This window comes from Staurois parvus, unplaced genomic scaffold (genome assembly GCF_062004578.1).
Source record: "Staurois parvus isolate SC_StPar_1 unplaced genomic scaffold, SC_StPar_1.0 ptg000299l, whole genome shotgun sequence".
NCBI lineage: Eukaryota > Metazoa > Chordata > Amphibia > Anura > Ranidae > Staurois > Staurois parvus.
In genome coordinates, this window is record NW_028318095.1 from 4,868,133 (window position 1) to 4,894,676 (window position 26,544).

Sequence of the window (26,544 nt, forward strand, 5' to 3'; positions counted from 1 at the left end):
TAGGAGAAGATGGAGGCAATGAATTGAGGGTGAAGAGTGGAGACCACCAGCTTCAAAGTGGACCAGTGGTTTCAAAGACCTCAGCACGCACAGGGTGGCTGCCACTGAAGACTTGGAATCCAGCCAATATTCTCCGCTGTTCCAAGGGGAAGAGAAGCATTTAGAGTCCACATGTTGTCACTACCAAGTCTGTGGCAGGCACTGATGCTCTGGGGAAGTGCAATGAATGTTCTTTTCCCGTTTTGCCATTGGGGAACTGGAAACAGAGGCGCAGTGTTATGTGTCAAAACATAAGTAGGATATACTCTTTATACTATTAGGGATATATATGTTTCAGAATCGCTCTCTTTGAGCAGTCTAAAAACATATGCATATTTACTCAAACATATTCAGCTGTTTCTACTTAGTAGTACTAAACAGTAATGGTGTTTTGCTCCCCCTCTCTATTAGAGCAGGTTTATGGGTCAGATCTAAATTGACTGAGAGCAAAAAACTGTCTCCCCCTTTTCTAAACTCACTTTTGATTTTGGGATCCTGTCACTTCAGGGTCATAAGCAAAATAAAGGCAACCTGTAAAAGAAGATGCTATATATTTATCTTTCCAGCAGCCTGTGCATTAAAACTATTCTGTAATCTCCAATTGTTGCAGGTATCCTGTATCCAACACTAAGTGTGTCAAATACCTGCTTCAGCACCACACACTGCAGTTTCTTCCCCCTACAGGATGTAGGAGGAGGTGAGAGGAACCACAGAGTGTAGCAGGGGAGCAGGTGTTTAAGACACCTAGAAGTATAATCTGAAAAATAGGTATACAGCACGTTTTAAACACAAGGCCCGCAGGTCAAAACTGGCCCATCAGGCCATTTCATGTGGCCCTAGCACCTCTACTGCAGTTGCGGCACCACCCATGTCTCCGCCCCCACCCTGTCTCATTAGCCGGCAGCAGAGAAGAGGACAGAACCTCCGCCAGAACCTGAGCTTTCCTGTGCAGCCGAGGAGAGGCTCATTTCTGCCCCCATCTCAACAGATAGCAGCAGAGAGGATGAGAGAACTCCTCCTACAAACCGAGTTTCTCTGTGCAGCTGCAAAACCCCCTCATTTCCACCTCCCCTGGTCTCAGAATTCAGCAGACTCCGGAAGCTAACTCCAGCCCTCCACTGTTCTTCCTCCAGACTATGCACTTTCTGCTTCCCAGCTTCAAATCCAGCTTCTTCCCAGCAGCCGCACAAGGTAAGGGAGTTGCACTGTGATGCAAGGGGGGTGGGGTGCTCTGGACATCTGCTTATACATTTTATGAGAATAATACAATTCTATGCCAATTGAAAAGAATAGTCGCACACCACATTACACCAATACATTTTTAAGTCTTACAGATACAACCAGTCCTTTGATAGCACCCAAAATGCTGATGTGGCCCACAATGAGATGGAATTTGACACCTCTGGTATACAGCATCTTCTTTAAAGAAGAACTCCAGGATAGGCAAAAAAAATCACCCATTAATACACCACCCTACACAAAACACTAAACAGTTAATACAATTTTGAACATCCTTACCATTTAGGAAAAAAGTCTAAATGAAATTTTCATGACTTCATCTCTGTAATTCAAAAGATAACAGCATCTGCTCTGTCAAGGAGGTGGTGTAAAAGTAGGGATAACATCATATCCTCTCCTCTTTCTCTGCAGTAAAAGAAAACTATGGTTCCCATGAATTGTAGTGAATATGGGTGGGTACACTAGGCCTCTACATGTTGAATGTGTCTGAGAGTCTGAATGTTCCGGTCTGCCCAGCACTACAAGTGGGGCTGAAGTACATCACTTCTTCTTGAAGAAAGAACTACAGAAGGGATGTGCTAAGACCAGTGGCTGGGGGAAGAGGCATAGCAGTCACTGGTCTTACAAACAGGAAACCAAACAGAATTAACAGCTTGATTTGAAAATGAATAGGCCATTTCAGAGCAACTACTGAGTGAACCAGAAGATGGTGACATATTCAGCGAAGGTAGGAAATCGGTAACAAGGACATATAAATATGTTTTTGCCCAGGGTTCTGCTTTAAATTGACCCTGTCACTACAGGATTGAAAGTAAAATAAAAGCAGCCTGTAAAAGAGCAAAGTTTGTTTTTACAAAGTTTTTGTAACACATGTACAAGTCATTTTGTACATTAAAAGTGGTTATTAACAGACTTTCTAAATCTGCCAAAATATTACAATCATCCTTCCTTGCAATTGGAGGTATTCTGTACATGACTGCCATGTTGCTTCAGCACCATTTAAGCTACCAACGAATGCCTTTCATATTTATCTGGAATTCACTTAAAACCAATGGCATGTCTTCCTGTAGTGCACTTATTTTCTCTCACATTCACAGGCAAAAGAAACATTTGCATGGGAATGAATCAGATAAACGTTTAGATGTAATCCTATAGAAAAACAATTTTGCATAGATCAAATTCATTTATCCATGTTAAGTGAATCAAGACTTTTAGCAGAAAAAAAAATAATCACAAAACATTTTCATGGAACATAAACAGCAATTTTCCGCCATAAATGCTACAGTTGAAAACTGCTGATCTGGCAGTACCCTAATGCACAAAGCCATCATCTTTCAGCATATCACCGCCGGCATAATGCCATAAGGAGGGAAAATGCACCATGGATGATATTAATGAGGGATGCTTTACAGAAAATAAACAAGGTTTTTACATCACACAAGCGAGAAAAGTATTCAGACTTGAAATTATAGTTATTGAATTTTGTCTTCTACGTGAGAAATTGCAAATAGTTTCTGTAACATGCACTGTGGAACATATCTTAATTTGAGTGGAGTGAAAAAAGAGGAATATTAATTGAGAAATCAGACAACGAGGACCGTTCGTCCATGTTTGATATTACACAAGAGAAAATAAACCGAAAGGTCAGTTGAACAGTTACAGCATTGCCCTTTTCCAAGATAATCGGCAGAGCATGCAGCGCAGATGTGGATAAAAAACGTGATGAAAGACAGTTAATACAGCATCACACACTGTCATAGGGTTGAAGTATTGAAAAAAATCACCGTGTGATAGAATATATATAAACCTATAATTTAGTCAATGTACTTAAACAAATACTTGGGTTCTACTCTAAAAAAGAACCTGTTGATGAACTTCATTTTGCCCCCTAACCCCTTCACGCCTAGGAGTAAAACAAATCTAAATGCCTAGGCAGAATTTTGCAACATTGACGTGTTAGTAAAACCGTACATATCATCACAAATACTTTGTACATCCAAGTGAATTATACTGTGTTTTTTTCAGAACAAATTGGGCATTCATTTGGTGGTAAATAGTAATCGATATCTCCTGATTTTTTTTTATTATCAAAAGAAAACTTGCCCAAAATAGTAAAAAAAAAAATTGTTTTTTAATTTAGCTGTGTGTTTCTTGTTACTACCATAACCTACCACCAAAGAACAACCCAAAATAAATTCTCCAGCTCTTGACGATCGCAGCAATATCATATATGAGTATGTTATTTGTTGTTTGTACAGTAGTACCGCCCAGAAACAGTAGTGCGCATTTTGTTTTTGTCTTTTTTTTTTTTTTACCTAAAACACACTGACACGGATATTGACACTAACTGACACCATTTTTTCTTTTTTAAATCCTGACCTTTGACCTTGATGTTTGACCATGACCTTGACCCAAACAATAACCCTGGCACTGAACTAGATCAAACCTTGATCTAGGTATTTTTTCTTCATTTTTTAATATCTTTTTTTTTTTTTTTTACACAAACTTTTTTTTCTCTCTATGCAAGGAGTTAGAGAGATACAATGTATTTCTCTTCTCCATTCATAAAGTGAGAAAAAAACAAGGGGGCCAGGCTGCACAGTGACTGATCACTGTGATAGCCAATCAGAGGCTATCACAGCGATCATGTGACCTGGAATCGGGAGTTCTAACGATCGGGGCCCAGGCTCTCAGTGACACCACGGTCCTTGTGCGGGGAGCACGCAGTGTGGCACACTCCCAGCACAAAGACAGGTACGCAAATATGCGGCCCCATGGAAAAAAGCCCAGTTCCGTGAGGCCACATATTTGTGTGACGTCAGCGTCAAGGGGTTAAAGAGGAACCAGGGACTGGGGGTCTGCTGGAAGCACTTGCCAAAATGCACTTCTGCCATAATGTATACCAGGAGTGTCAGATGCCTGTGCAATCCACCCCTTGCCTTATGGTTCTCGTCTCCATCTTCTGTCCTGTAATTAAAGGACACAGCAGTTAAAAAGTTTCAATGAAGACAGGATAAGAAGACACAGGCCATCAGAGAGGTGAGTACGATGCCTCTACTAATACATAGAACTACTTGGGGAATATTTTTTAGAGTGCAAAAAACATTTTTTTTAATTTAGATTTTAGAGTGGAATGATCAAAGCCTCAGTGAGGCTTTTTTTGTTATTCTTCTATTTTGGGCCATAACAGTACACTTAGTCTTGCTGTCCTGTGACCCAGAAAGTCAACGGCAGACTAAAGCCCACTGTCAGCTGATGTCACAGAGCCATTTCAGACTTTGGAAGGATCCCAACCATACTGTCGTTATCCACCCAGCTGTCTGATTGACAGCTGCTCCCACCAGTTCTCCTGGCTGATGCTCCAGTGAGCGCTGGAGGGGTATAGCGGAGAGCAGTAACTGACAGTTACTGCTCACTGCTCCAAGCTAATCAAGAAGTGAGGGATCAGAGGTCATTTGATCACTCTGTCCCCTGGCAGGGGACAGCTGTAGCTTCAGACCAATGCTGCAGCAACTGCTCACCGCTCTAAACTGACCAAGAAGTGAGGAATCAGAGGGCATGTGATCACTCAGTCCCCCGGCAGGGGACAGCTGTAGCATCAGACCGATGCTGCAGCTAGGATATACAGTCAGGTCCATAAATATTGGGACATCAACACAATTCTAACATTTTTGGCTCTATACACCACCACAATGGATTTGAAATGAAACGAACAAGATGTGCTTTAACTGCAGACTGTCAGATTTAATTTGAGGGTATTTACATCCAAATCAGGTGAACGTTGTAGGAATTACAACAGTTTGCATATGTGCCTCCCACTTGTTAAGGGACCAAAAGTAATGGGACAGAATAATAATCATAAATCAAACTTTCACTTTTTAATACTTGGTTGCAAATTCTTTGCAGTCAATTACAGCCTGAAGTCTGGATAGACATCACCAGACGCTGGGTTTCATCCCTGGTGATGCTCTGCCAGGCCTCTACTGCAACTGTGTTCAGTTCCTGCTTGTTCTTGGGGCATTTTCCCTTCAGTTTTGTCTTCAGCAAGTGGAATGCATGCTCAATCGGATTCAGGTCAGGTGATTGACTTGGCCATTGCATAACATTCCACTTCTTTCCCTTAAAAAACTCTTTGGTTGCTTTTGCAGTATGCTTTGGGTCATTGTCCATCTGCACTGTGAAGCGGCATCCAATGAGTTCTGAAGCATTTGGCTGAATATGAGCAGATAATATTGCCCGAAACACTTCAGAATTCATCCTGCTGCTTTTGTCAGCAGTCACATCATCAATAAATGCAAGAGAACCAGTTCCATTGGCAGCCATACATGCCCACGCCATGACACTACCACCACCATGCTTCACTGATGAGGTGGTATGCTTAGGATCATGAGCAGTTCCATTCCTTCTCCATACTCGTCTTCCCATCACTCTGGTACAAGTTGATCTTGGTCTCATCTGTCCATAGGATGCTGTTCCAGAACTGTGAAGGCTTTTCAGATGTCGTTTGGCAAACTCTAATCTGGCCTTCCTGTTTTTGAGGCTCACCAATGGTTTCCATCTTGTGGTGAACCCTCTGTATTCACTCTGGTGAAGTCTTCTCTTGATTGTTGACTTTGACACACATACACATACCTCCTGGAGAGTGTTCTTGATCTGGCCAACTGTTGTGAAGGGTGTTTTCTTCACCAGGGAAAGAATTCTTCGGTCATCCACTACAGTTGTTTTCCGTGGTCTTCCGGGTCTTTTGGTGTTGCTGAGCTCACTGGTGAGTTCCTTCTTTTTAAGAATGTTCCAAACAGTTGTTTTGGCCACGCCTAATGTTTTTGCTATCTCTCTGATGGGTTTGTTTTGTTTTTTCAGCCTAATGATGGCTTGCTTCACTGATAGTGACAGCTCTTTGGATCTCATCTTGAGAGTTGACAGCAACAGATTCCAAGTGCAAATAGCACACTTGAAATTAACTCTGGACCTTTTATCTGCTCATTGTAATTGGGATAATGAGGGAATAACACACACCTGGCCATGGAACAGCTGAGAAGCCAATTGTCCCATTACATTTGGTCCCTTAACAAGTGGGAGGCACATATGCAAACTGTTGTAATTCCTACACTGTTCACCTGATTTGGATGTAAATACCCTCAAATTAAAGCTGACAGTCTGCAGTTAAATCACATCTTGTTCGTATTATTTCAAATCCACTGTGGTGGTGTATAGAGCCAAAAATGTTAGAATTGTGTCGATATCCCAATATTTATGGACCTGACTGTAGGTACTGTATGTGTGTTTGGTTTTTCATATACTTCTGCTTTAAGTTTTGTCTCCCTGTTGAAAAAGATATTCCCTGGGACCAGGAGGTTACCCTGGTGGGTTATTACGCGCCAAATAGATTTCAACACAATTTTGTTCTCACTTGTTGAAGGTAATTTTGCACCATCAACGTGGTATTCTCTTATTGCTGGGTGATTCAAATGTTGTTCTTAATTCCTCTGTCAATCGCCACTACCCGACAGAAGGGACCCCTAGCCACGACTTTTCTCAGGAATCTAAATTGCATGATACGCTGCAAGCTTATGGTTTGGAAGATGTCTGGCGTCTTTCTGGTATGGCTCAGCCCTCTTTTCCGTGGAGACTCAATGAATCCCTGCTCACCACCCAGGCTTTTTGCTCCCAGGTTGTTTTGCACATTCAATCCTATTTTACGGACAATGTGGGTTCTGTATCCTTGGGCCATCTCTCTGTGGGAGGCTCACAAAGCCACCATTAGGGGTCACCTGATTCAGATTGCTTTGTCTAGGAAACGTGCCAGAGAGAAGAGGATGTTGGAATTGACTTCGCGATTGGCTGTGGTAGACGCTACCTGGAAAGCCTGCCCGACTATGGCCAATAGGAAAGCTCGAGATGTGGTGGCGGCTGAACTTGATCTTCTTTCCACTACACAGGCTGAGAAGGCCTTGGGTTGGGCTGGACATTTTATACATGCGCCAATAAACTGGTGCCAATGTTGGCCAAGAAACTTAATTCGCTGGATCACACGCATAAACCTGTTCAACTCCGAGTGAAGGGTGGTTGTCTTACCTTGGACCCTGTGAAGATTACACAGAGATTTGCGGATTTTTGTCCTCCCTTTACCAGAAACCGAATACCTTTGTTGCGGAACATGCTGACAGATTTTTCGCTGAGCTGCGCCTACCCTCCTTATCCGTTACAGCCCGGGATTGCCCTGAATGCGGATATCTCAGAATCTGAACTCTACCAAGCCATCAAATCTTTGAAGACCTCCAAGGCTCCAGGCACAGATGGGTTTTCTGGGCTCTACTATAACAAATTTGCCACCGTTCTGGTTCCTCACTTGGCGGCCTTTTTCAATTCTCTGAAGCAGGGTTCCCGGGCTTTCTTTGGAGTCTCTTCAGGCGCAGATTACTATGATCCCTAAGAAGTCTGAAGATGCCTTTGAACTGCAAGCTTTCAGACCGATCACGCTGCTAAATGTGGACTTCTGGGAAAGGTTCTGAGCACCCAAATTAATAAGGATCTACTCTCACTTATCCACAGAGATCAGGTTGGCTTCGTTCCGGGGCGACAAGCTGCTGATAACATACATAAAGTCACTCATCTCATTCATATCTTACAACGCTGCAGGATACTGGGGTTTCTTTTATCCCTGGACATTTATAAAGTGTTCAATTTGCTTTCTTGGGAGTATATGACATATACGCTGTCTAGATGGGGGTTTGGTGATGCATTTTTGGCTTGGATCTCAGCTTTATATTCGTCTCCCTCAGCCTCTGTCAAATATGCAGGCTTTTTTCCTCATCTTTCCCTATTTTCAGGGGCACGAGACAGGGATGCCCACTATCACCTGCTCTTTTTGTTCTTGCTCTCGAACATCTAGCTGCAGCCATTCGAAATCACCCGGATATTTCTGGTGTCTCCTATGCCGGCACTCAATACAAGGCCAACTTTTATGCAGATGATGCTCTTTTGGTTTTCACTCTCCCCAATCTCCAGGTCATATTGGACCATTTTTCGGCTATATCTGGCCTTAGCATCAATTTGCCTAAAACCACGGCATTGAATATTATGCTCCCTGCTGACCTGGTTGAATGGTTGCAAGACACAATTTCCCTATAATTGGGCATCCCATTCCCTGGCTTATCTTGGCGTTACACTTACTACCTCCTACTCTGCCTTATTTTCAGCTATTACCCCTTACTGTTATCTGTTACTTCCCTGCTTCATTCTTGGCAGTTTCCTTCTTTACCAAGGATTGGCCGAATACATGCCGTCAAGATGACAATCTTGCCGAAAATCCTGTACTTTTTTTCGCTATTCAGGTCCCTGCGTATTTTCTTTGTCTACTGCAAAGCCGGATTATCCATTTTATTTGGGCTCATAAACGTCCCAGAGTGCCTAGATCCACTCTGTATACTCAGACTACAAGGAGGTTTGGGAGTTCCATATGTTTTTAGATACTATTTGACGACTCAAATCCCCCAGTTGTCCATGCTTCATGCCACAACAGATATCCTGTTATGGGTACTCTTGGAATTACCCAACTGTGTTCCGCTTTCCTTAACTACATTGCTTCTGCTCTCGCCTAAGTTGCACCCTCCAGATTTGAGCCCTACAATTCTTCACAGTTTACGAACCTGGGATTCTGTTAAATATTCAGGTAATTTGATATCGTTTCTACCTCTTTTGCCGATTACACATAATCCTTTATTTCCACCAGGCTTAGAACATCCCCCTTCTTTCTCTTGGTGGATCTCCCATGGCTTTGTTATTGTACATGATTTTATGAGCGCTCGTACGTTTCCATCATGGGAGTCTCTTCGAGAATCACGGGGGGGGGGTCCCGCCACGGGAATATTTTCGGTATTTGCAATTGCGCCTCTGGGTCCTGTCCCTCCACTGTACCTCTACATATCCTTACCTCATAATGTCATTGAATACGTCTGCCAACATTCCCCAGGGTCCCCTGGTCTAATTTCTGTAATTCATGCCTCTCTTAACAGTAGGTCCTCCTCACCACCCCTGTCTTATGTCTCTCAATGGGAGCGAGATCTGGGTTTCTCGATTGTGGCGGAGGATTGGCGTAGGGCCTGGGGGATGGTGGCAAAATGTTCCTTCAATGCCATCACTCTTGAGGCAGCCTACAAAGTTCTCCTGCGGTGGTACTGGGTCCCTGCTTGGACTGCTTACTTTAATCTGACTGGCGGAGATAGGTGTTTCTGGAACTGTGGTCTACGTGGGGACGTCTTGCACATTTGGTGGTCGTGCCCGCGATTGATAGGCTTCTGGTCTAGAGTTTTTGGTTTGCTGCAAACGTTATTTCATATTACGGTCCGTAGGGATGCATGGGTGGCCCTCCTGCATTGCCCAATTTTGGGCCAAACGTGCTATAGCTCAAGCTTGGAGAACCCCTTTGGTTGTCTTCCAGGGGGTGAAGACCTGGATGAATGCTATGCTGAACAGATGCCTAGCGTTCTTCAAGATTCTCATCCAAGATTCCTTAAGGTTTGGGAACCTTGGATACGCTATTCCCTGCCATCCCTGCCTCCTACTAGCTATGGCCTCTTATAGTCGTTGCTTGTGCTAGCCCTGGATCCATGACTCTTCTAGTCTTCCTTTCTTCCATGTTTTCTCTCTCTTTCTTTCTTCCTTATTTCTTTCTATGTTTTTAGATTTTCTTTTTTCTATCAGTTTTTTTTTTCTTTTTTCCTTTCCCGTACGTTCTGAGTTGAAATTTCTCGGTAGGGGTTTTTCCTGTGTTTTTTTTTATCCGGTAATATGATGGATTGCTGCTGCTACTATTTGGTTCGGCTTTTTGCCGTCCCTCGATGTCATTGGACGTTCCGTTTTTTGGCTAATACACCCTGATGACTTGTATCTGCTTATGTATGATATTGTTCTGCTCTGCCCCTGCGTGGACGTATCATAAGCTTGTGGTATTATAAAAACATAAACATCTTTAATAAAAAAATATTAAAATAGAAAAAGATATTCCCTTGGTTTCTGTCTCAAGGACGTATGCTCTGAGTACAAGACAAGACAAGAAGGAAGTGGAAATGTTTCCAATAGTATCACTGACTGCAATTCAAAAATAAGAGATGTTCTAAGCTTTGCCCATCACTATTGGTTGAAAAAGGAAAGGGAAAATGAAGGGAGCTGGTGTTCAATTACTATGACAATTTTATTTGCTAATGTTAGTTTTGTATCACTTATTTGGTGTATAATTTATTCCAATACAGGCTGGTGTCTAAACATTTACATGATCTGACGTACATGAATGTGTGTAAGGGTCCTCTTAATTTTACCTTCTACAAAGCAGCATGAAAAGTTTACCTGTTCTGAAAAGAAAAAAAATGGACAGGCTCAAGCAAACTTATCCTTGCTGAAGCAACACGTTAAAACGTGATTTAGTTAAGAAGTATAGTCCATAAAGCACATTTAATTCTAAGATGTCCTTAATGTCATGTTTGGTTTAAGTCGACAGCAAATGCGAGGCTTTAATTTTATGTGTCAAATGCTTTTAATTTACTTTCAGTTCCAATTTTAAAAGCTACTGGCTTCATGCTTTTAACAAAAGCAGCCTGCAAGGTCATTTATAAATGGAATATGTCTGATCACTGATCCAGGCAGAGGTCAACAGCAATTTTGAGGGTGGGGAGAATGCAAGACAAATATTTTTAGAATGGCTGCAGACCCACTTTGTCATCTAAACTTCTTACAAGGAGATTGGCATGTAGTAGCCAGCATTATGACCTTTGTCTAGGGGCTGTTAGACTAAAAAAAGCAACAAGTCAAGCATTCAAAATTGAAATGCTTATATGCAAGAGTCTTTGAAATGCAATTAAAGACTGATATAATGCAGACTTGAAATTATTATTGTTATGAATAATGTTCATTATACAGTGCCTCGATTTGTGTGTATGTGTGTGTGTGTGTTTGTACAGAATATAATAGGTGTGTGTAAGTGTGTTAATTTAACAATGTACAGCATACACCATCCACAGACATATATATATTGTGAGAACTTGCATCAAATGGTAGAGCTTTTCCAGCACACAACCACTCGCTTTCTTCTTTTTTAAGGGCCTTTCAGCCCAATTTTATTTAGAGGAAAGTTCCATACCATATGTTTCCCATGCAGGGGTTTCCACCATCAAAACAAATTAAACAAATATTCAGCCTCCTGGCTCTCTCAGGTATATATCTAGCAGCCCCTTTCTTCTCTGGCTCCCACCTCTCCTAGGAGGAGCCCTCCTGACTCCTGGGCAATGACCTCCTGTCTGCCGGGGTGGAGCCCAGAACCATGGTTAGGCCTCTACAAAAAGGCCTGCACACACCTGTGCAATCAATGTGCTGGGGGTCCTAAAAACATGGAACCAGGATTGGAGATTTCATCCCTCCTAAATCCCTTAGAAATCTCCAGGCCCCAGGTCCCAAAACAGGCTTTAAGAACCAAAGAGGAAACTGACAAACCAGTTTCCTCTACATTAAGCAACCCACCTGGAGCCCCTCAACCTGTATAGTTGAGAATCCTGGGTTATAAACTTGATATAGACCGTGGCAAGATACCGCACTGCCAATATATATATATTTACACAAATACAGTTGCAAGAAAAAGTATGTGAACCCCTTGGGATTACATGGAGTTTTGCATGAATTGGGCATAAAATGTGCTCTGAACGTCATCTAAGTCACAACAATAGAAGAACACAATCTGCCCAACATAATACTACACAAACATTAGATGTTGCCATGGTTTAATTGCACATAACATGTAAAAATTCACAGTGCAGGGAGGAAAAAGTATGTGAACCTTTGGACTTAATAACTGGTTGACCCTCCTTTGGCACCAATAACCTCAACCAAACGTTTCCTGTAGTTGCAGATCAGACCTGCACAACGATCTGGAGTAATTTTGGACCACTCCTCTTCACAAAACTGTTTCAGTGTAGCAATATTCTTGGGATGTCTGGTGTGAATCGCTCTCTTAAGGTCATGCCACAGCATTTCAATCAGGTTGAGGTCAGGACTCTGACTGGGCCACTCCAGAAGGCGTATTCTGTGCTGTTGCAGCCATTGTTTTGTTGAATTACTTGTATGCTTTGGGTCATTGTCCTGTTGCATCACCCATCCTCTGCGGAGCTTCAGTTGGCGGACAGATGGTCATACGTTTTCCTGCAAAATGTCTTGATAAACTCTGGAATTAATTTTCCCATCAATGACAACAATCCGTCCAGACCCTGAGGCAGCAAAGCAGCCCCAAACCATGATGCTCCCTCCGCCATGTTTTACAGTGGGGATGAGGTTTTGATGTTCGTGTGCTGTGCCTTTTTTTCTCCACACATAGTGTTGTGTGTTCTTCCCAAACAACTCAATCTTGGTTTCATATGTCCACAGTATATTTTGCCAGTAGTGCTGTGGAACATCCAGGTGCTCTTTTGCAAACTTCAAACGTGCTGCAATATTCTTTTTGGACAGCAATGGCTTCCTCCGTGGTGTCCTCCCATGTACTCCATTCTTGTTTAATGTTTTCCTTATTGTAGATGTGTCAACAAAAATGTTAGCATGTGCCAGAGATTTCTGTAGGTCTTTAGCTGACACTCTGGGATTCTTCTTTACCTCATGCAGCATTCTGCGCTGTGCTCTTGCAGTCATTTTTACAGGACGACCCCTCCTAGGGAGAGTAGTAACAGTGCTAAACTTTCTCCATTTGTAGACAGTCTGTCTTACCGTGGACACATGAACATCAAGGCTTTTGGAGATACTTTTGTAACCCTTTCCAGCTTCATGCAAGTCAACAATTCTTGATCGCAGGTCTTCTGAGAGCTCTTTTCTGCGAGGCATGGTTCACATCAGACAGTGCTTCTTGAAACCAGTAAACCCAAAACAGGTGTGTGTTTTTTAAGGGCAGGACAGCTGTCAGCAACACATCCAATATCATCACACTGATTGGAGTCAAGGTTGGCTCACTCCTGGCTCCAATTAGCTCTGGGAGAAGTCATTAAGCTAGGGCCTCACATACTTTTCCTCCCTGCACTGTGAATGTTTACATGTTATGTGCAATTAAACCATGGCAACATCCAGTGTTTGTGCAGTATTATGTTGGGCAGACTGTGTTCTTCTATTGTTGTGACTTAGATGATGTTCAGAGCACATTTTATGCCCAATTCATGCAAAACTCCACGTAATCCCAAGGGGTTCACATACTTTTTCTTGCAACTGTATATATTGTGTACACACACACTATAATCACCAAAAGTATTGGGACACCCTTCCAAATCACTGGATTCAGATGTTGTAATCCCCTCCATGGCCAACAGTAAAAGCAGAAGCTCAATTAATTCAAGCATCGTACTGTGATGGGTTGCCACCTGTGCAATAAGTCCATCGGTGAAATTTCTATGCTACTAAATATTCCACAGTTATGGTATTATGACAAAGTGGAATCAACTGGGAACAACAGCAACTCTGCCATGAAGCGGTAGGTCACGTAAAATGACAGAGCGGGGTCAGCACATGCTGAAGTACACAGTGCACAGAAATCGGAAAAGTCAATAGCTAAAGACCTCCAAACTTTGTGTGGTCTTCAGATTAGCACAACAGTGCATAGAGAGCTTCATGGAATGGGTTTCCATGGCCGAGCAGCTGCATCCAAGCCTTACATCACCAAGTGCAATGCAAAGTGTCATATGCAGTGGTGTAAAGCATGTTGCCACTGTACTCTAGAGCAGTAAAGACATGTTCTCTGGAGTGACAAATCACGCTTCTCTGTCTGGCAATACGATGGATGTGTCTGGGTTTGGTGGTTGCCAGAACAGTACTTGCCTGACTGCATTGTGTCAAGTGTAAGGTTTGGTGGAGGTTGGATTATGGTGTGGGGTTGTTTTTTGGGGGTTGGGCTTGGCCCCTTAGTTCCAGTGAAGGGAACTCTTCAGCATATCAAGACATTTTGGACTATTTTATACTGTAAACTTTGTGGGAACAGTTTGGGGATGGCCCCTTCATGTTCCAACATGACTGCGCACCAGTGCACATAGCAAGGTCCATAAAGACACTGATGAGCGAATTTGGGTTGGAGGAACTTGACTGGCCTGTACAGAGGCCTGACCTCAATCCAATAGAACACCTTTGGGATGAATTAGAGCGTAGATTGCAAGCCAGGCCTTCTCGTCCAACATTAGTGCCTGACCTCACAAATGTGCTTCTGGAAGAAGCGGCAAAGGGTGTGCCATCTCAATATTGAACACTACGGACTAAGACAAGGATGCCATTAAAAGTTAATGTGTGTGTAAAGGCAGGCATCCCAATACTTTTGCCAATATAGTGAATATACCCAAATGGGTTTCTATCCCCATCACTTTCAATATAAAAAATAAAAAAATAAGTTTTGGATTTATTAATAGACTGCTTTTGTTGGAACACAGAGTTCCCTCACTAGACAGGTGATCAGGTCAGGTGGTCTGTAACTGTAGTGATACAGTATGCAACATGCAAAGGGGCCTGGCTTGGTAATGTGTCCCAGAACAAGTAGAACGGTCATCCCATGGAAACAGATTGGAGACAGATGGATATTATTTGCAAATGAGGGTAGTTTCCAATCAATGGGGGTTCCTCCTGTGAAGGCAGTGTGAGGCAGAGGCACCATGACTATGAGGACACTCAAAGAGTATGTGTTCAGACTTGTTTAGTCCTACAGAAAAATGCACTGGCCAGTGTAACACTGTCTTGCGGGACAGACTGTACTGAAACAAGCAGGAAGTCTGCATGGCCCAAGCTGGGGAACTAAATTAGCCAGGAGGCTAACATTTGTGGCTGAAACAAACCCCTAAGGCTACATTCAGTTGATTACGCCATGCTGATATTTTGTTGCATGTGTATATGTTGCACTTTATTTACAATTGTACTTTAATTGGATTATTGACATTTGATAGAGTGGGGGAGGGCAGATGCCATTAGGAATTTTTTTCTTCATGGATTTGTACAGTAATGATAATTGCATAATATTTTGCACTTTATATTAGCGAGGGTTCACTACACTTTGATATGGTTTGAGTACAGGTTTGCCTTGCAGCTGGTAATAGACCCATGTGCATAGTTCTATAGGGAGGTAATTGATTGATCGCACGGTGTTGATTGTGACTTTAGAGAAGGTCAGTGCTGTTCCAAAATTTGCCGGATTGGATGGTTGTTTATTACATCAAGAATAGCAGCGGCCAGGAGTATTTTTAATACTTTCAGCATTATTTCTCTGTGGCACAGTCTGTAAGACAGTTATGGATACTCCTACGGCTTCTTCAGGGAGATTAATTGGCTACATGAAACATGTACTGTATAAATGAAACAAGAATTACAATGAGAAAAACACCTACATTTCTATATATTGTGATAGCATCAACATAAACTGGACCGCCTCACCATTCATCCCAATCTCAATCTCATCAGGTGTTTACAAAGGACCATATACTAATAAAAACGATTAGTTAAAGTCATACAAAGAACTTAAAGTGTTGCTAAACCCAGGATCCTGCATTCACTATATCTGGTCTCCAACAGTACACAGAACATGGAAATTATTTTAGTAAATATAAACTGCTAAATACCTTTTTCTCATCAGCAATTACAGTAGTCTTGTGACTGCTATCAGTGTTCAGCAGAGCACTGTTTAAAGCTTGTAGGAGGAGTTTTCTCTAGGAGGCTGGAGAACCCATGACCCCTCTCTAGGCAGTGCTAATTTGCCCTGTGCTGATCACATGCACTCTCCCAAGAAAAAAAAAACCTCTAGCAATACACACCAAATTGAGCATGTACAGTGTCTCCACACGATATGTCTTATAAGGAGATAAGAGGGGGGCACTGGAAGAAGGGGAGGATCAAAGAATTCAGGATCAAACAGTATTTTTACACAATGCAGAGGATTAACCTCTAAGGTATATATATAAAGGGTAAGGTAAGTGAGCGCAAACTAGCGGGATAAGCAGCTTACATACAGGGTAATCCTCAGTACCTTAAATGTGAAATATATCAAAATGGGGTATGCAGCGCTAGAAGTAAATAACAAACCAAGAGGGTGTCACCATATACAATAACAATAATATCGGACATGGATTGTTCATATGGTGTGTCTGGAAAGCAAATGAATATGATTCTATGTTGTTCCAAATCCAGCTCGATAGAATGGAAAAATAGTGCGGTTATGTGCTTACCACAAGCACATACAGTATAGGCATTGTATGTAAATCCTCAGCAACAGGGCATCATGGTCTGGTCAGCAGCTTGAGCGGCATGTGGTCACATCAGGACATCAGGGTCTGGTCAGCAGCATGAGTAGTATCTGGTTACCATAGCTGGCATTCAGGGATGGTGGTGCACACCTTTTTAGGGGTCCTTTCAGACTCACCCGTAGGTCCAACGCTGTCCAGGCATCCAATGATTCCTTATTCCAGATCACCACCTTGCAAAGCTCATTAAAAACGAGCCAGGAGGCAAGAAGGTATCAATGGTGAAATACGTTTATTCAAAGTAAAATAAGCAGATAAAAGGAAGGAACTCACATCAGCATAAACCGATATATCCAGGTCTCACACATAGGTTCCCTGGTGGCTAGTGGTTCCATCGGCATAAAGGACATGCATCCAGGTCTGTTTTATATGTCCCTGGTGGTTAGTGGTTTCATCAGTAGAAAAAAAATATATATATGACCAGATTCTCAGCCACCCAGGTCTGGTATAAAGATTCCCCTGGTGGTTAGTGGTTCCCTGGTGGTGTAGGCGTCAATTGGGTGGATCCCCTAACATGTTTCGAGCGAACGCTCGTTATCAAAATGTTGATATGGTGACACCCTCTTGGTTTCTTATTTACTTCTAGCGCTGCATACCCCATTTTGATATATTTAACCCCTAAGGTGCCACAGTGAGTATAACAAGCATGCTTTACGGCATATACAGACTGATTTTACTATTGTGGGTTTAGTAACCCTTTAACGTGATGGAAAAATCCCAGAACTCTCAGGGTAGCAAGTCCAAGAAGTGTATCGGAGCACCACAGGAGAGCCACTGGGAGCTGCCCACAAAAGTTCTATAACAAATGCATGTATGTAAATTATAATCACTTGTCTACAAAAACCCCCTAAAGTATAAGGAAATCATGGAAGTAATATGTTTGGGATAAATGGTGAGGCAGTCTAGTTCATGTAGATGCTATTGGCCATAATATACAGAAATGTGGGCATTTTTCTCATAGTAGTTATTCTTTTATTTATACAGTGTATATGCTTCATGTAGTCAATAAGTTCCCTGCAGAACCATAGGAGGCGATACGTCATAGTGTCTACCTGAAAGCTAAAACGAAACACAAGGACTACTACTATGTTGCAAGATTTTAATGTTGTGACTTATTTTTAAAAAATCAATACATTGTATCTTTTTAACTTCATTTATTCATTCCTTGGTACCCTGAAATTCCCATGATAAATTTTGTTTGTTTCAAATAACCATATTGAATGTACAAAAGCTAATAAAACAGACAGTATACATTACACATTTCTGTCATAACACTCCCCAGAAATAACCTTAATCTCGGTGACCTTATACCCCTCCCCCCACCCTTTGATTATGCATTTTTAACTTCATTCTAGAAATCCTGAACCTTAGCTATTACTGGTAATATACTGTACTATATTTATCCCCTTTCCCTTCTTTTCCTTCTTTCACATATTTTAGGTATACCTCTGAATTTGTCTTTTAAAATATCAGGTATCAGCCACAGCATTATAATGATAGTTAACCAAGGTTACAACTAAGCACCGTTTATAGCAATGAAACCATAAGGTCGATGACAGATAATTTACTGCTCTGCAAACAGAAAAAAAAAATGATAGGCAGAAACACAACAACAGCATGAACAAATATCACTTTTGGACTTTTCAATCCCAGTGCAATTTAGAAAGTGCCTTTCATGGCTTAGGATATTCACAAATTACCAACATTTTTTGTAGCAGCAAAACAAAAAGAAAACACTCTTTAAAAGAAATTATGGAATAGAGCAGCCTTTCTCAACCTTTTCAACACAAAAGAACCCTTGAAAAAACGTTCCGGTCTCGGGGAACCTCTGCTAATAATTATTGTATATACAACTCATAATATATTAGTGAATAGTGTGATGGTCAGTGCACAGAATTTTACTTACACGTCTGGTCATTGGGAAGGATTACCCCCTTACAGATAGATAAAAAGATCAATGGTGTCAATGGTAACCTGAGAGGCAGAAATTGCTCTTTGCTCAAGGAGCTCTAACAAACTCTGGGGGAACCCTAAGGTTCCATGGAATCCTGAATGAGAAACCCTGAAATAGAGAAACATGGATTCTATTGCGTTGCCTGGCTGTCACAGCGTATGCAGATAAATACCTTTTCCATGCACCTTTTATAGTCTGATACCCAGAAGGTAATAAAGCCAAGAGGCCAAAATAGCAGTCAAGAAACTTGCATTTTCAGATGAAGGTCACCTCAAGCATGACTGCCTCTGTGTGAGTGCAGTATCCCCCCCTCCCCTCCCCCTGCTTTTGCTGTCTCTTATCTCTAGCCTCTTTATTTTTTTTTTCATCCCTTCTAATATTCTGCTGAAACTTTGTGATTTGTATAGTACTGCTTGGACCTTGAAGAAGGGGACATAACCGAAAGCTTGTCCTCAAAATTGTATGTTAGTGCAAATAAAAAAAATATCACGGACAGTACTCAATTGTTTCTGTTGCAAATGCACTAATACGGCTACAATCACCTCAAGCAAGATGAAGGCCCGAAATCTTGGCCCTTATAGTTCTCTCATGATGGATTCTCTTTACATTTCACACAGGGAACATTACCTAATGGTTGAGTGTCTAATTTATATATATGTAGCAATATATTGATTCAATCTTTCTATGTGTATTTTCATGTGTTTTTTCCATGCATTGTCCACAATCATGTCAATGCATCTCATAGTTATAAACTATCACCATTTAAAACAATGGCTAACCTGTGCACATGCGTTGATGCGTGTTCTGACTCAACTGCCGCTTTATACACTTACATACCTCCTTTAAATCTCGATCTGTGCAGAGAGTATGGCTACTTGCAGATCCAGCAGAATCCACAGGCACGTTGACTCTCCATTAAGGCACATAAGTTAATCCAATGCAGTTTTACTTTACAGAGTACAGGACGGAGGATGTTTTTCCAGTATTTTGAGGTGTAAGAAGACAGTGACACGCTAAGTTGTCTCTGAAATAGAAACTATTCTGAAAGAACATGGAAGAAAAAGCTTTTATCAAGGAGTCCAACCTGCGGCTCAAGACAACTATGAATGCAGCCAAACAAAAAAATTGTAAACTTACTTAAAGATATTGTTTTTTTTCATTTATTTTGTAAAAATGCATTTGCACTTAGCGAACACATGAAGCCGAATAAAATTTAACAGTGTCTCTTTACTGGACTTTTATAAGTTTTATCTTCCCAAAGAAAAACAACCCACTCTTCACAATCACGCCTTATTCATGTTATCGGTTTTCGGCAGCATCTGCACTGTGCCAAAACAATTAAAGGAACACTTTTTAATCAGAGTATAGAATCAAGTCAGTTAAACCTAGGATATTGATCTGGTCAGTTAAGTAGCAGAGGGGGTAGTTAATCAGTTTCACCTGGTTTGGTGTTAATGAAATTAACAACAGGTGCACTGGATGGGCAACAATGAGACGACCCCCAAAACAGGAACGGTTTTACAGGTGGAGGCCACTGATATTTTTTTCCCCTACTCATCTTTTCTGACAGTTTTTCACTAGTTTTGCATTTGGCTAGGGTCAGTGTCACTACTGGTAGCATGAATCAATACTTGGACCCTACAGAGGTTGCACAGGCAGTCCAACTCCTCCAGGATGGCACAACAATACGTGTCATTGCCAGAAGTTTTGCTGTGTCTCCCACCTCTGGGATATAATGTTTCGGTCCATCCAACGCCGCCAGGTTGCACCTCAGACTGTCCAGGAGCTCAGTGATGCACTGGTTCAGATTTGGGAGGAAATACCCCAGGACACCATCCGTCATCTCATTAGTAGCATGCCCAGTTAGGTATGCATACAAGCACGTAGGGGCCATACAAACTACTGAGTACCATTTTGATTTGCTGCAATGAAATTTCAGCAAAACGGACTAGCCTGCTGCATCATTTTTTCACTTTGATTTTTGGGGTGTCTTTGAATTCAGTCCTCTGTAGGTTGATAATTTTCATTTCCAACAAACAATGGGGCATCCTTATGTTCCTAACAGATTACCCAGTCCATATCAGTATTGATATCCAGCATGATATTTTTTCCCCATTGAGATCTGATGTGTTTTCAAACTGTTCTTTTAATTTTTTTGAGCAATGTATATTTGTGAACAACTGTTTTCAAGGATGAAGCATACCAAGGGCAAAATTAGAACCAAAATATCTTATGAGCACCTTGAATGAGAATTCATTGAGAATTGCTTCTACATTTATTGAGCCAGATATTGATGCATTCATTTATTAAAAGCAGTGTCAAATATCGCACTAGGTTTGCTGCCGTTTTATTTATTTTTAAAAAATTACGAAAAATATAAAGTTTTATTGCTCAGACAGGTATATTATCTATATCAGATCATCAGCTATCCTTATTGTTAATGTATTTTATGTGCAGACCACGACAATTCCCCTTCTTCCAATGTGGCACAGGAAAGCCAAAAGGTTGGACACGCCTTGTCTAGATAAAGACTGTTCCAAATAGCACAAAACAAGAGGGGAAACAAACACTATACCAATAGCACAAATTAACAAGGTTCTATGCAACTACATTACCATTAGGTGCAATACAATGGCAATCACATAAAATATATTATCTGTTTGGAATTCAGCTTTACAGTAAGCTATACTAAAACTAAATATTTGGCCCAGTTATACTTCCACTATATCAGAGCACCCACGACCCCACCCCGCAGGCTTTCACTCACAGACAGACAGACAGACAGACAGACAGACAGACACACACACACACACACACACACACACACACACACACACACACACACACACACGTCCTCAGCTATACTGCAGCCCAGATTGTCATGTGTCAAAAAATATTCCCAACCAGGCCATCTGCAATTCTATTTGTTTCTTTGGACTTCTGAATATGGGCACATACTTGGAAATCAATAGCTCAAGTATTCCAAAGTTCGGCCAGGAAGATTTTTGACAAGTGGCCAGGCGATTTAGCTAGTGATATCTTGCTTGACCAGGAACAGGTACAGTATGTCCAAGTCTGATGTATACTTTGTTGCTGCATTAGTCCATAAATAACTTTCTATTCCACTAAATTAACTCACATAAAAGGTTTGAAAATATGACAAGATCACAAGAATTTTCTACACTGAAATTGGAGCAACTGTTAAAACTACCTCCCGACTTTAGAAAAAATAAAGTGGAGTTGATAAGTTCTAAAACATTGTTTTCTTATTCTGCACACACTTTAAGCACAGTGCATTTGTTTATAGCTTCTTGAAGTTTGACATTATTTCTGGAGAATTAGACATACAGCAATATATACATTGCAGGATCACGCCAGGACATGACAGCAAGTTCTTTGCATATAGAGTAGAAAAATAAAGGAAGCTGAATGACAATGGCAAGGCGGTAAGATTTCTCTCGAAAGACCCTACTGTGAAAAGTAATGGGTGGAAAGATATGGTACCCACTTTCAGAACATGCCTTGGATCTGAATATATTGTTTTCACTTTGCTTCCAACAGCTAAGAGGCAGGATACTTAAGTAAAAAATAATTTTAGGACATGATGTACACCTATCTATTTAAGACATGATGTACACCTATTAGAAGAAAAAAAAAATACACACCGGGAAGTGGGATTGGGGGGGGGGGGGCATATAGTACATTTATAAACATTGTGCAGGCTGAGAGTCCAAGAACTTTGTGTTTTACTCCTAAAGTAATATGAATATTTTTGTATTGTATTAGGATGGCTTCACAGTGGCCCGCTGGGCTTTGACAAAAGGTTACTCAAGGTTTTTCGTGCAGATTAGCAGGGCTTTTCCAAAAACTTCAATTATGTCCCACACTTTAGAAAGCACACCAAAACCTGGGGACAAAATACAAGTCTATGGAAAAGAGCAGCTAACCCACACAAAAAGCTTGAGTTAGCTGAACTTTATCCAAAACGCAATAGGGCAGTGAGAAGCCTCCCTAATTGTATCTTTTTTTTATTATTCTTTACAAATTTGCAGTATTGCATGCCAAATTATAATTAACCACTTGCCTACCGGGCACTTTTACCCCGTTCCGGCTTAGGCTAATTTTCAGCTTTCAGTGCTGTTGCACTTTGAATGACAGTTGCATGGTCATGTAACACTGTACCCATATGAAATTTTGATCTTTTTTCACACAAATAGCTTTCTTTTGGTGGTATTTACTTGCTGCTGAGTGTTTATTTTTTTTTGCGCCATTAACAAAAAAAGAGCAAACATTTTGAAAAAAAAAGTTTTTCTTTGTTTCTATTATAAAATTTTGCAAACAGGTAATTTTTCTCCTTCACTGATGTGCGTTGATGAGGCTGCACTGAAAGGCAGCACTGATAGGTACGGATAGACGGCACTGATGGGTGGCCTGATTTACGGCACTGCTGGGCACTGACTGGTAGCACTGCCGGGCACTGACGGGTGGCACTACTAGGCACTGATAATCAGTGCCCTGATGATCGGTGCCGATCCATCCTCTGACATGACAATTGCCGGTTATCGGCAGTACATTCCTCATGCTGTGACAGAGTGAGGAAAGTGCAGCCGACAACAAACTGAAGCACTCAGAATCATGTGCAGCTGTGCATGTTAGCCAATCAGCTTCTAACTTCAGCTTGTTCAATTAGTCTTTGGTAATGAAACCTGGAAGCTGATTGGTTTCTATGCAGAGCTGCACCAGATTTTGTTCTCTCCAGTTTTAGTAAATAACCCCAATGTCTCACCCTGCTCTGCACATGCGCAGTTGCTCTTGATTCTTAGGCATTGTGCCGAAAATGTAGAGGCTGATCTGCTGATAGTCTAAAGATTAAGCTCTGGCCTTTAACAAAATGGCAGCCCCGGCAAAAAGAAACAGGAAAAATGCTGGAGGCAATTTACAGCACACACTAATTTTGGTAGCCTAATTATTAATGTGGAATGTAGGTTTCTTGCTAAAGAACATGATTTTTTTTATCAAGTTGTTTGGTTCGGGCAGGTGCAGAGGAGGCATTAGGGGTCCAAAAAACTCCTGATACCTCTGTTAAGAGTACCAGTCACTGCATATACTGTATGTTCTCACTTAGGGGGCTTGTCAACCCCCTTGTGATAGTTAAAAAGTTAAATGAAAAAAAGTGTTTTAAAAAATGAAAATATATAAAAATAACTTTATTAATTAATGTAATAGAAACCAAACAAAAAATAAGCGCTGTCTGACCCCACATGATGCAAATACAAAACAAACATGAGCATATGGAGAGCAGGGGTACATAAACAATTATGACACAACATGTATTAGGTACTGCCACACATGTCAGAATTAGAATAATAATTCAAAGGCAACTATTTACACTTAACTTGAAACTGATATGTCATATAGGTTTAAAACATCACTTAAATCACTTAGAGTTCCAGCTGAAAAAAATTAAATAAAAGTCAGCAGCTACAAAAACAGCAGCTGCTGACTTTTAAAATATAGCCACTTACCTGTCCCTCGGTCCAGCGATATCCTCACCACCGCTGGTTTCACCGGCCGTCTTCTCTCCCTGGCGCCTGCATCTTTAGTGTGGGCACCCTGCTGTGACAGCTTGTGGCTTCACAGCTGGGTGCCCACTGCGCATGCGCGAGTAGTGCTGCGCTTTGTGAATGGCCCCGTACTCTTCTGGGACTTGTCACATGTTCCAGAAGACTATGGGGAAGGAGGGGGGGGACTTCCGCTTCCGATCGCTTAGGCAATAGCAGCGGAAGTGGGAGCGGGTACCTGTCAAATTAGGGTACCCGCTCCCCAAAGGTGCCAATCCTTAATGGGGAGAGGGGACAGAGCATTAAAGCTGAACTTCCCCTTTTCGATGGAGCTCCGCTTTAAGGAGAAGTTTGGGAATCGTAGTCTGTTGTACCATTTTTTGTTTCATCTTTTGTGTTTTACAGTTGCAAAATTTAGATTTGATAAAAATTTGCACTGATATCATATGACATAAAAAAATGCAACTACATCATTTTGTCATTTTTGCATGGGTCCTCTGCAGAAAATATCTAATGTTTTGTAATTTTAAGTGGAATTTCTTGTAAGAAATTTACATTTTATCATACATGTGAAAAACTAAAAGTCACTTTCCTAGCAACAGCATGGTAGCATACTACCACATGTATGCTGTATTTGATTGGCACCAGGAATGGAAAATTATGTTATGTATTTGATACAATTTACTTTTTTCCATGTGCCAGTATGCTGCCATGGATTGGCACCAGGAAAGAAAAATTATGGTATTTGAAATAATTTTTTGTTCCACGTGCCAGTATGTTGCCATGGATTGGTGCCAGGAAAGGAAAATTATGGTTAATGATACAATTTTCTTTTTTTCCATGTGCCAGTATGATGCCATGGATTAGCGCTAGGAAAAGAAAATTACGGTAAGTGTTTGATACAATTTTATGTTTTGTGAATTCCCTTTGCTGAGCTTCATCACCTCAGTTCAAAAAATGTGGGGGGGAGAACAGTCAACTTCCAAAAATTCAGCGTGCCAGCTGATTTTCAAATCAGGTTAACAGTAAAAGTGGCTAAAGGGGTAGGGAAGGGGTAAAGAATAAAAAACAAGAGGGCACATTTAGATTATCTTCTGTAGCTCATATGCATTATATTAAATATAATGGGGTGAAGTAAATGCATCCTGTAATGAATAGGTATGAAGGCTGTCACTCCTAGTCTTCTGAAAATACAAGTTCCCTGGCTGTCTGGATCAGAGCAATTAAGTTCAAAAGCTTTGACTTCACTCTGACTTTTCCTGCAGGGCTTTTTCCAGGTCATCACCTCTACATACAGAAGACAAGCACAGTCAGGCAACTGGTAGCCATAAGAAGGTGGTCCAAAATAGCAGCTTATGAATTTTCTGAACTGACCCATGTAATCCCTATGGGCTTCCGGATGTAAGGTGCCATGCGTCTGCCGTAATCCACCCACATACAGTAACTTGTTGAATTCAGTTTGAAGCACCTGAATGGGCCCAGAAGTAAACAGATGCACACTTGCTTACATCTGACTGCCCATAGGATACATTGTAATCTGTTTCTGATCCATCTAATCACAGATCAAAACCAGACTTAGGGATTGCCCATGTGAAAGGAGACCTTGCACTACCTGCTTTTAAAATACACTTACCTTGATTTTTAATGAACTCATACCACTATTTTTTTCATCTACCTGTGGTTCAGCTATAAACATCAAATACAAAAAAAAAAAAACAATAAAAATGGAGTGTCAGTAAAAAAAAAAAATAAAAATTAGCAAAGAAAACCAGCAATATAAAAATGATGCCATCTTTAAGAAAGTTCTACCTCTATTAAACATAGCTTCCTTCACAAGCTTCTCTTGTGTATTTATTGTAAGAGAAACAAATTGCAGAAATTATTTATACTTCAGGGTAGTTTTTACTTATCCATTACAAAAAAACATAGTATATCTGATGCTTACAAACAGGTCCATCAGTTTTCACAGAAAAGTAGCCATTCAGAATTAGAGATAAGAACAACTTTGAGCACGAAACATTAAAAGTTTTTTCTTAATTTTTAACTAAAGTAACTGTTTCAAAAGACACAAGTTCACAAAGCAGAGTTAATGAAATCAACATTTCACAATTATGTGTAAGCATGCAGTGATGAGGAAGAGCTGTAATGTTGAATCTGTTATAATAACATTAAAGTTTTGACACCATGAAGACCCGGGAAACTGCAATGGCTGTAGTGTCACATGGCTGCCAACCCCAATGTCCAAACGGAGAGCCCTGCTGACGGAATCACATAGGATAAAAGGTTCAGGGGGTCATGGGTTGTGTGTCACTTTACCTTCTTTTGAAATCCTTCTTGTATGGTGCAAGAAATGGGTCCTGCTCCAGCAGCATGTGTAGTTCAGGCACCAGCACGTCATCTGTGTCAGCCATGTTGTCATCTACTTCAGCGCAATGGACACTGAAAGTACAGAGACACAAAG

General features: G+C 41.2%; 1 protein-coding gene across 5 annotated transcripts in view; it reads right to left on the minus strand.

The window, feature by feature from the left end:
• GBE1 (1,4-alpha-glucan branching enzyme 1) overlaps positions 1–26,544 on the minus strand; it is a 221,155-nt gene that overhangs the window by 189,507 nt on the left and 5,104 nt on the right. For all 5 annotated transcript variants that reach the window (XM_089682912.1, XM_089682913.1, XM_089682915.1 and 2 more), the window contains exon 2: positions 26,400–26,522. In XM_089682912.1, coding sequence (XP_089539038.1) covers positions 26,400–26,522 — 123 coding nt within the window. The remainder of the gene's footprint in view (positions 1–26,399; positions 26,523–26,544) is intronic.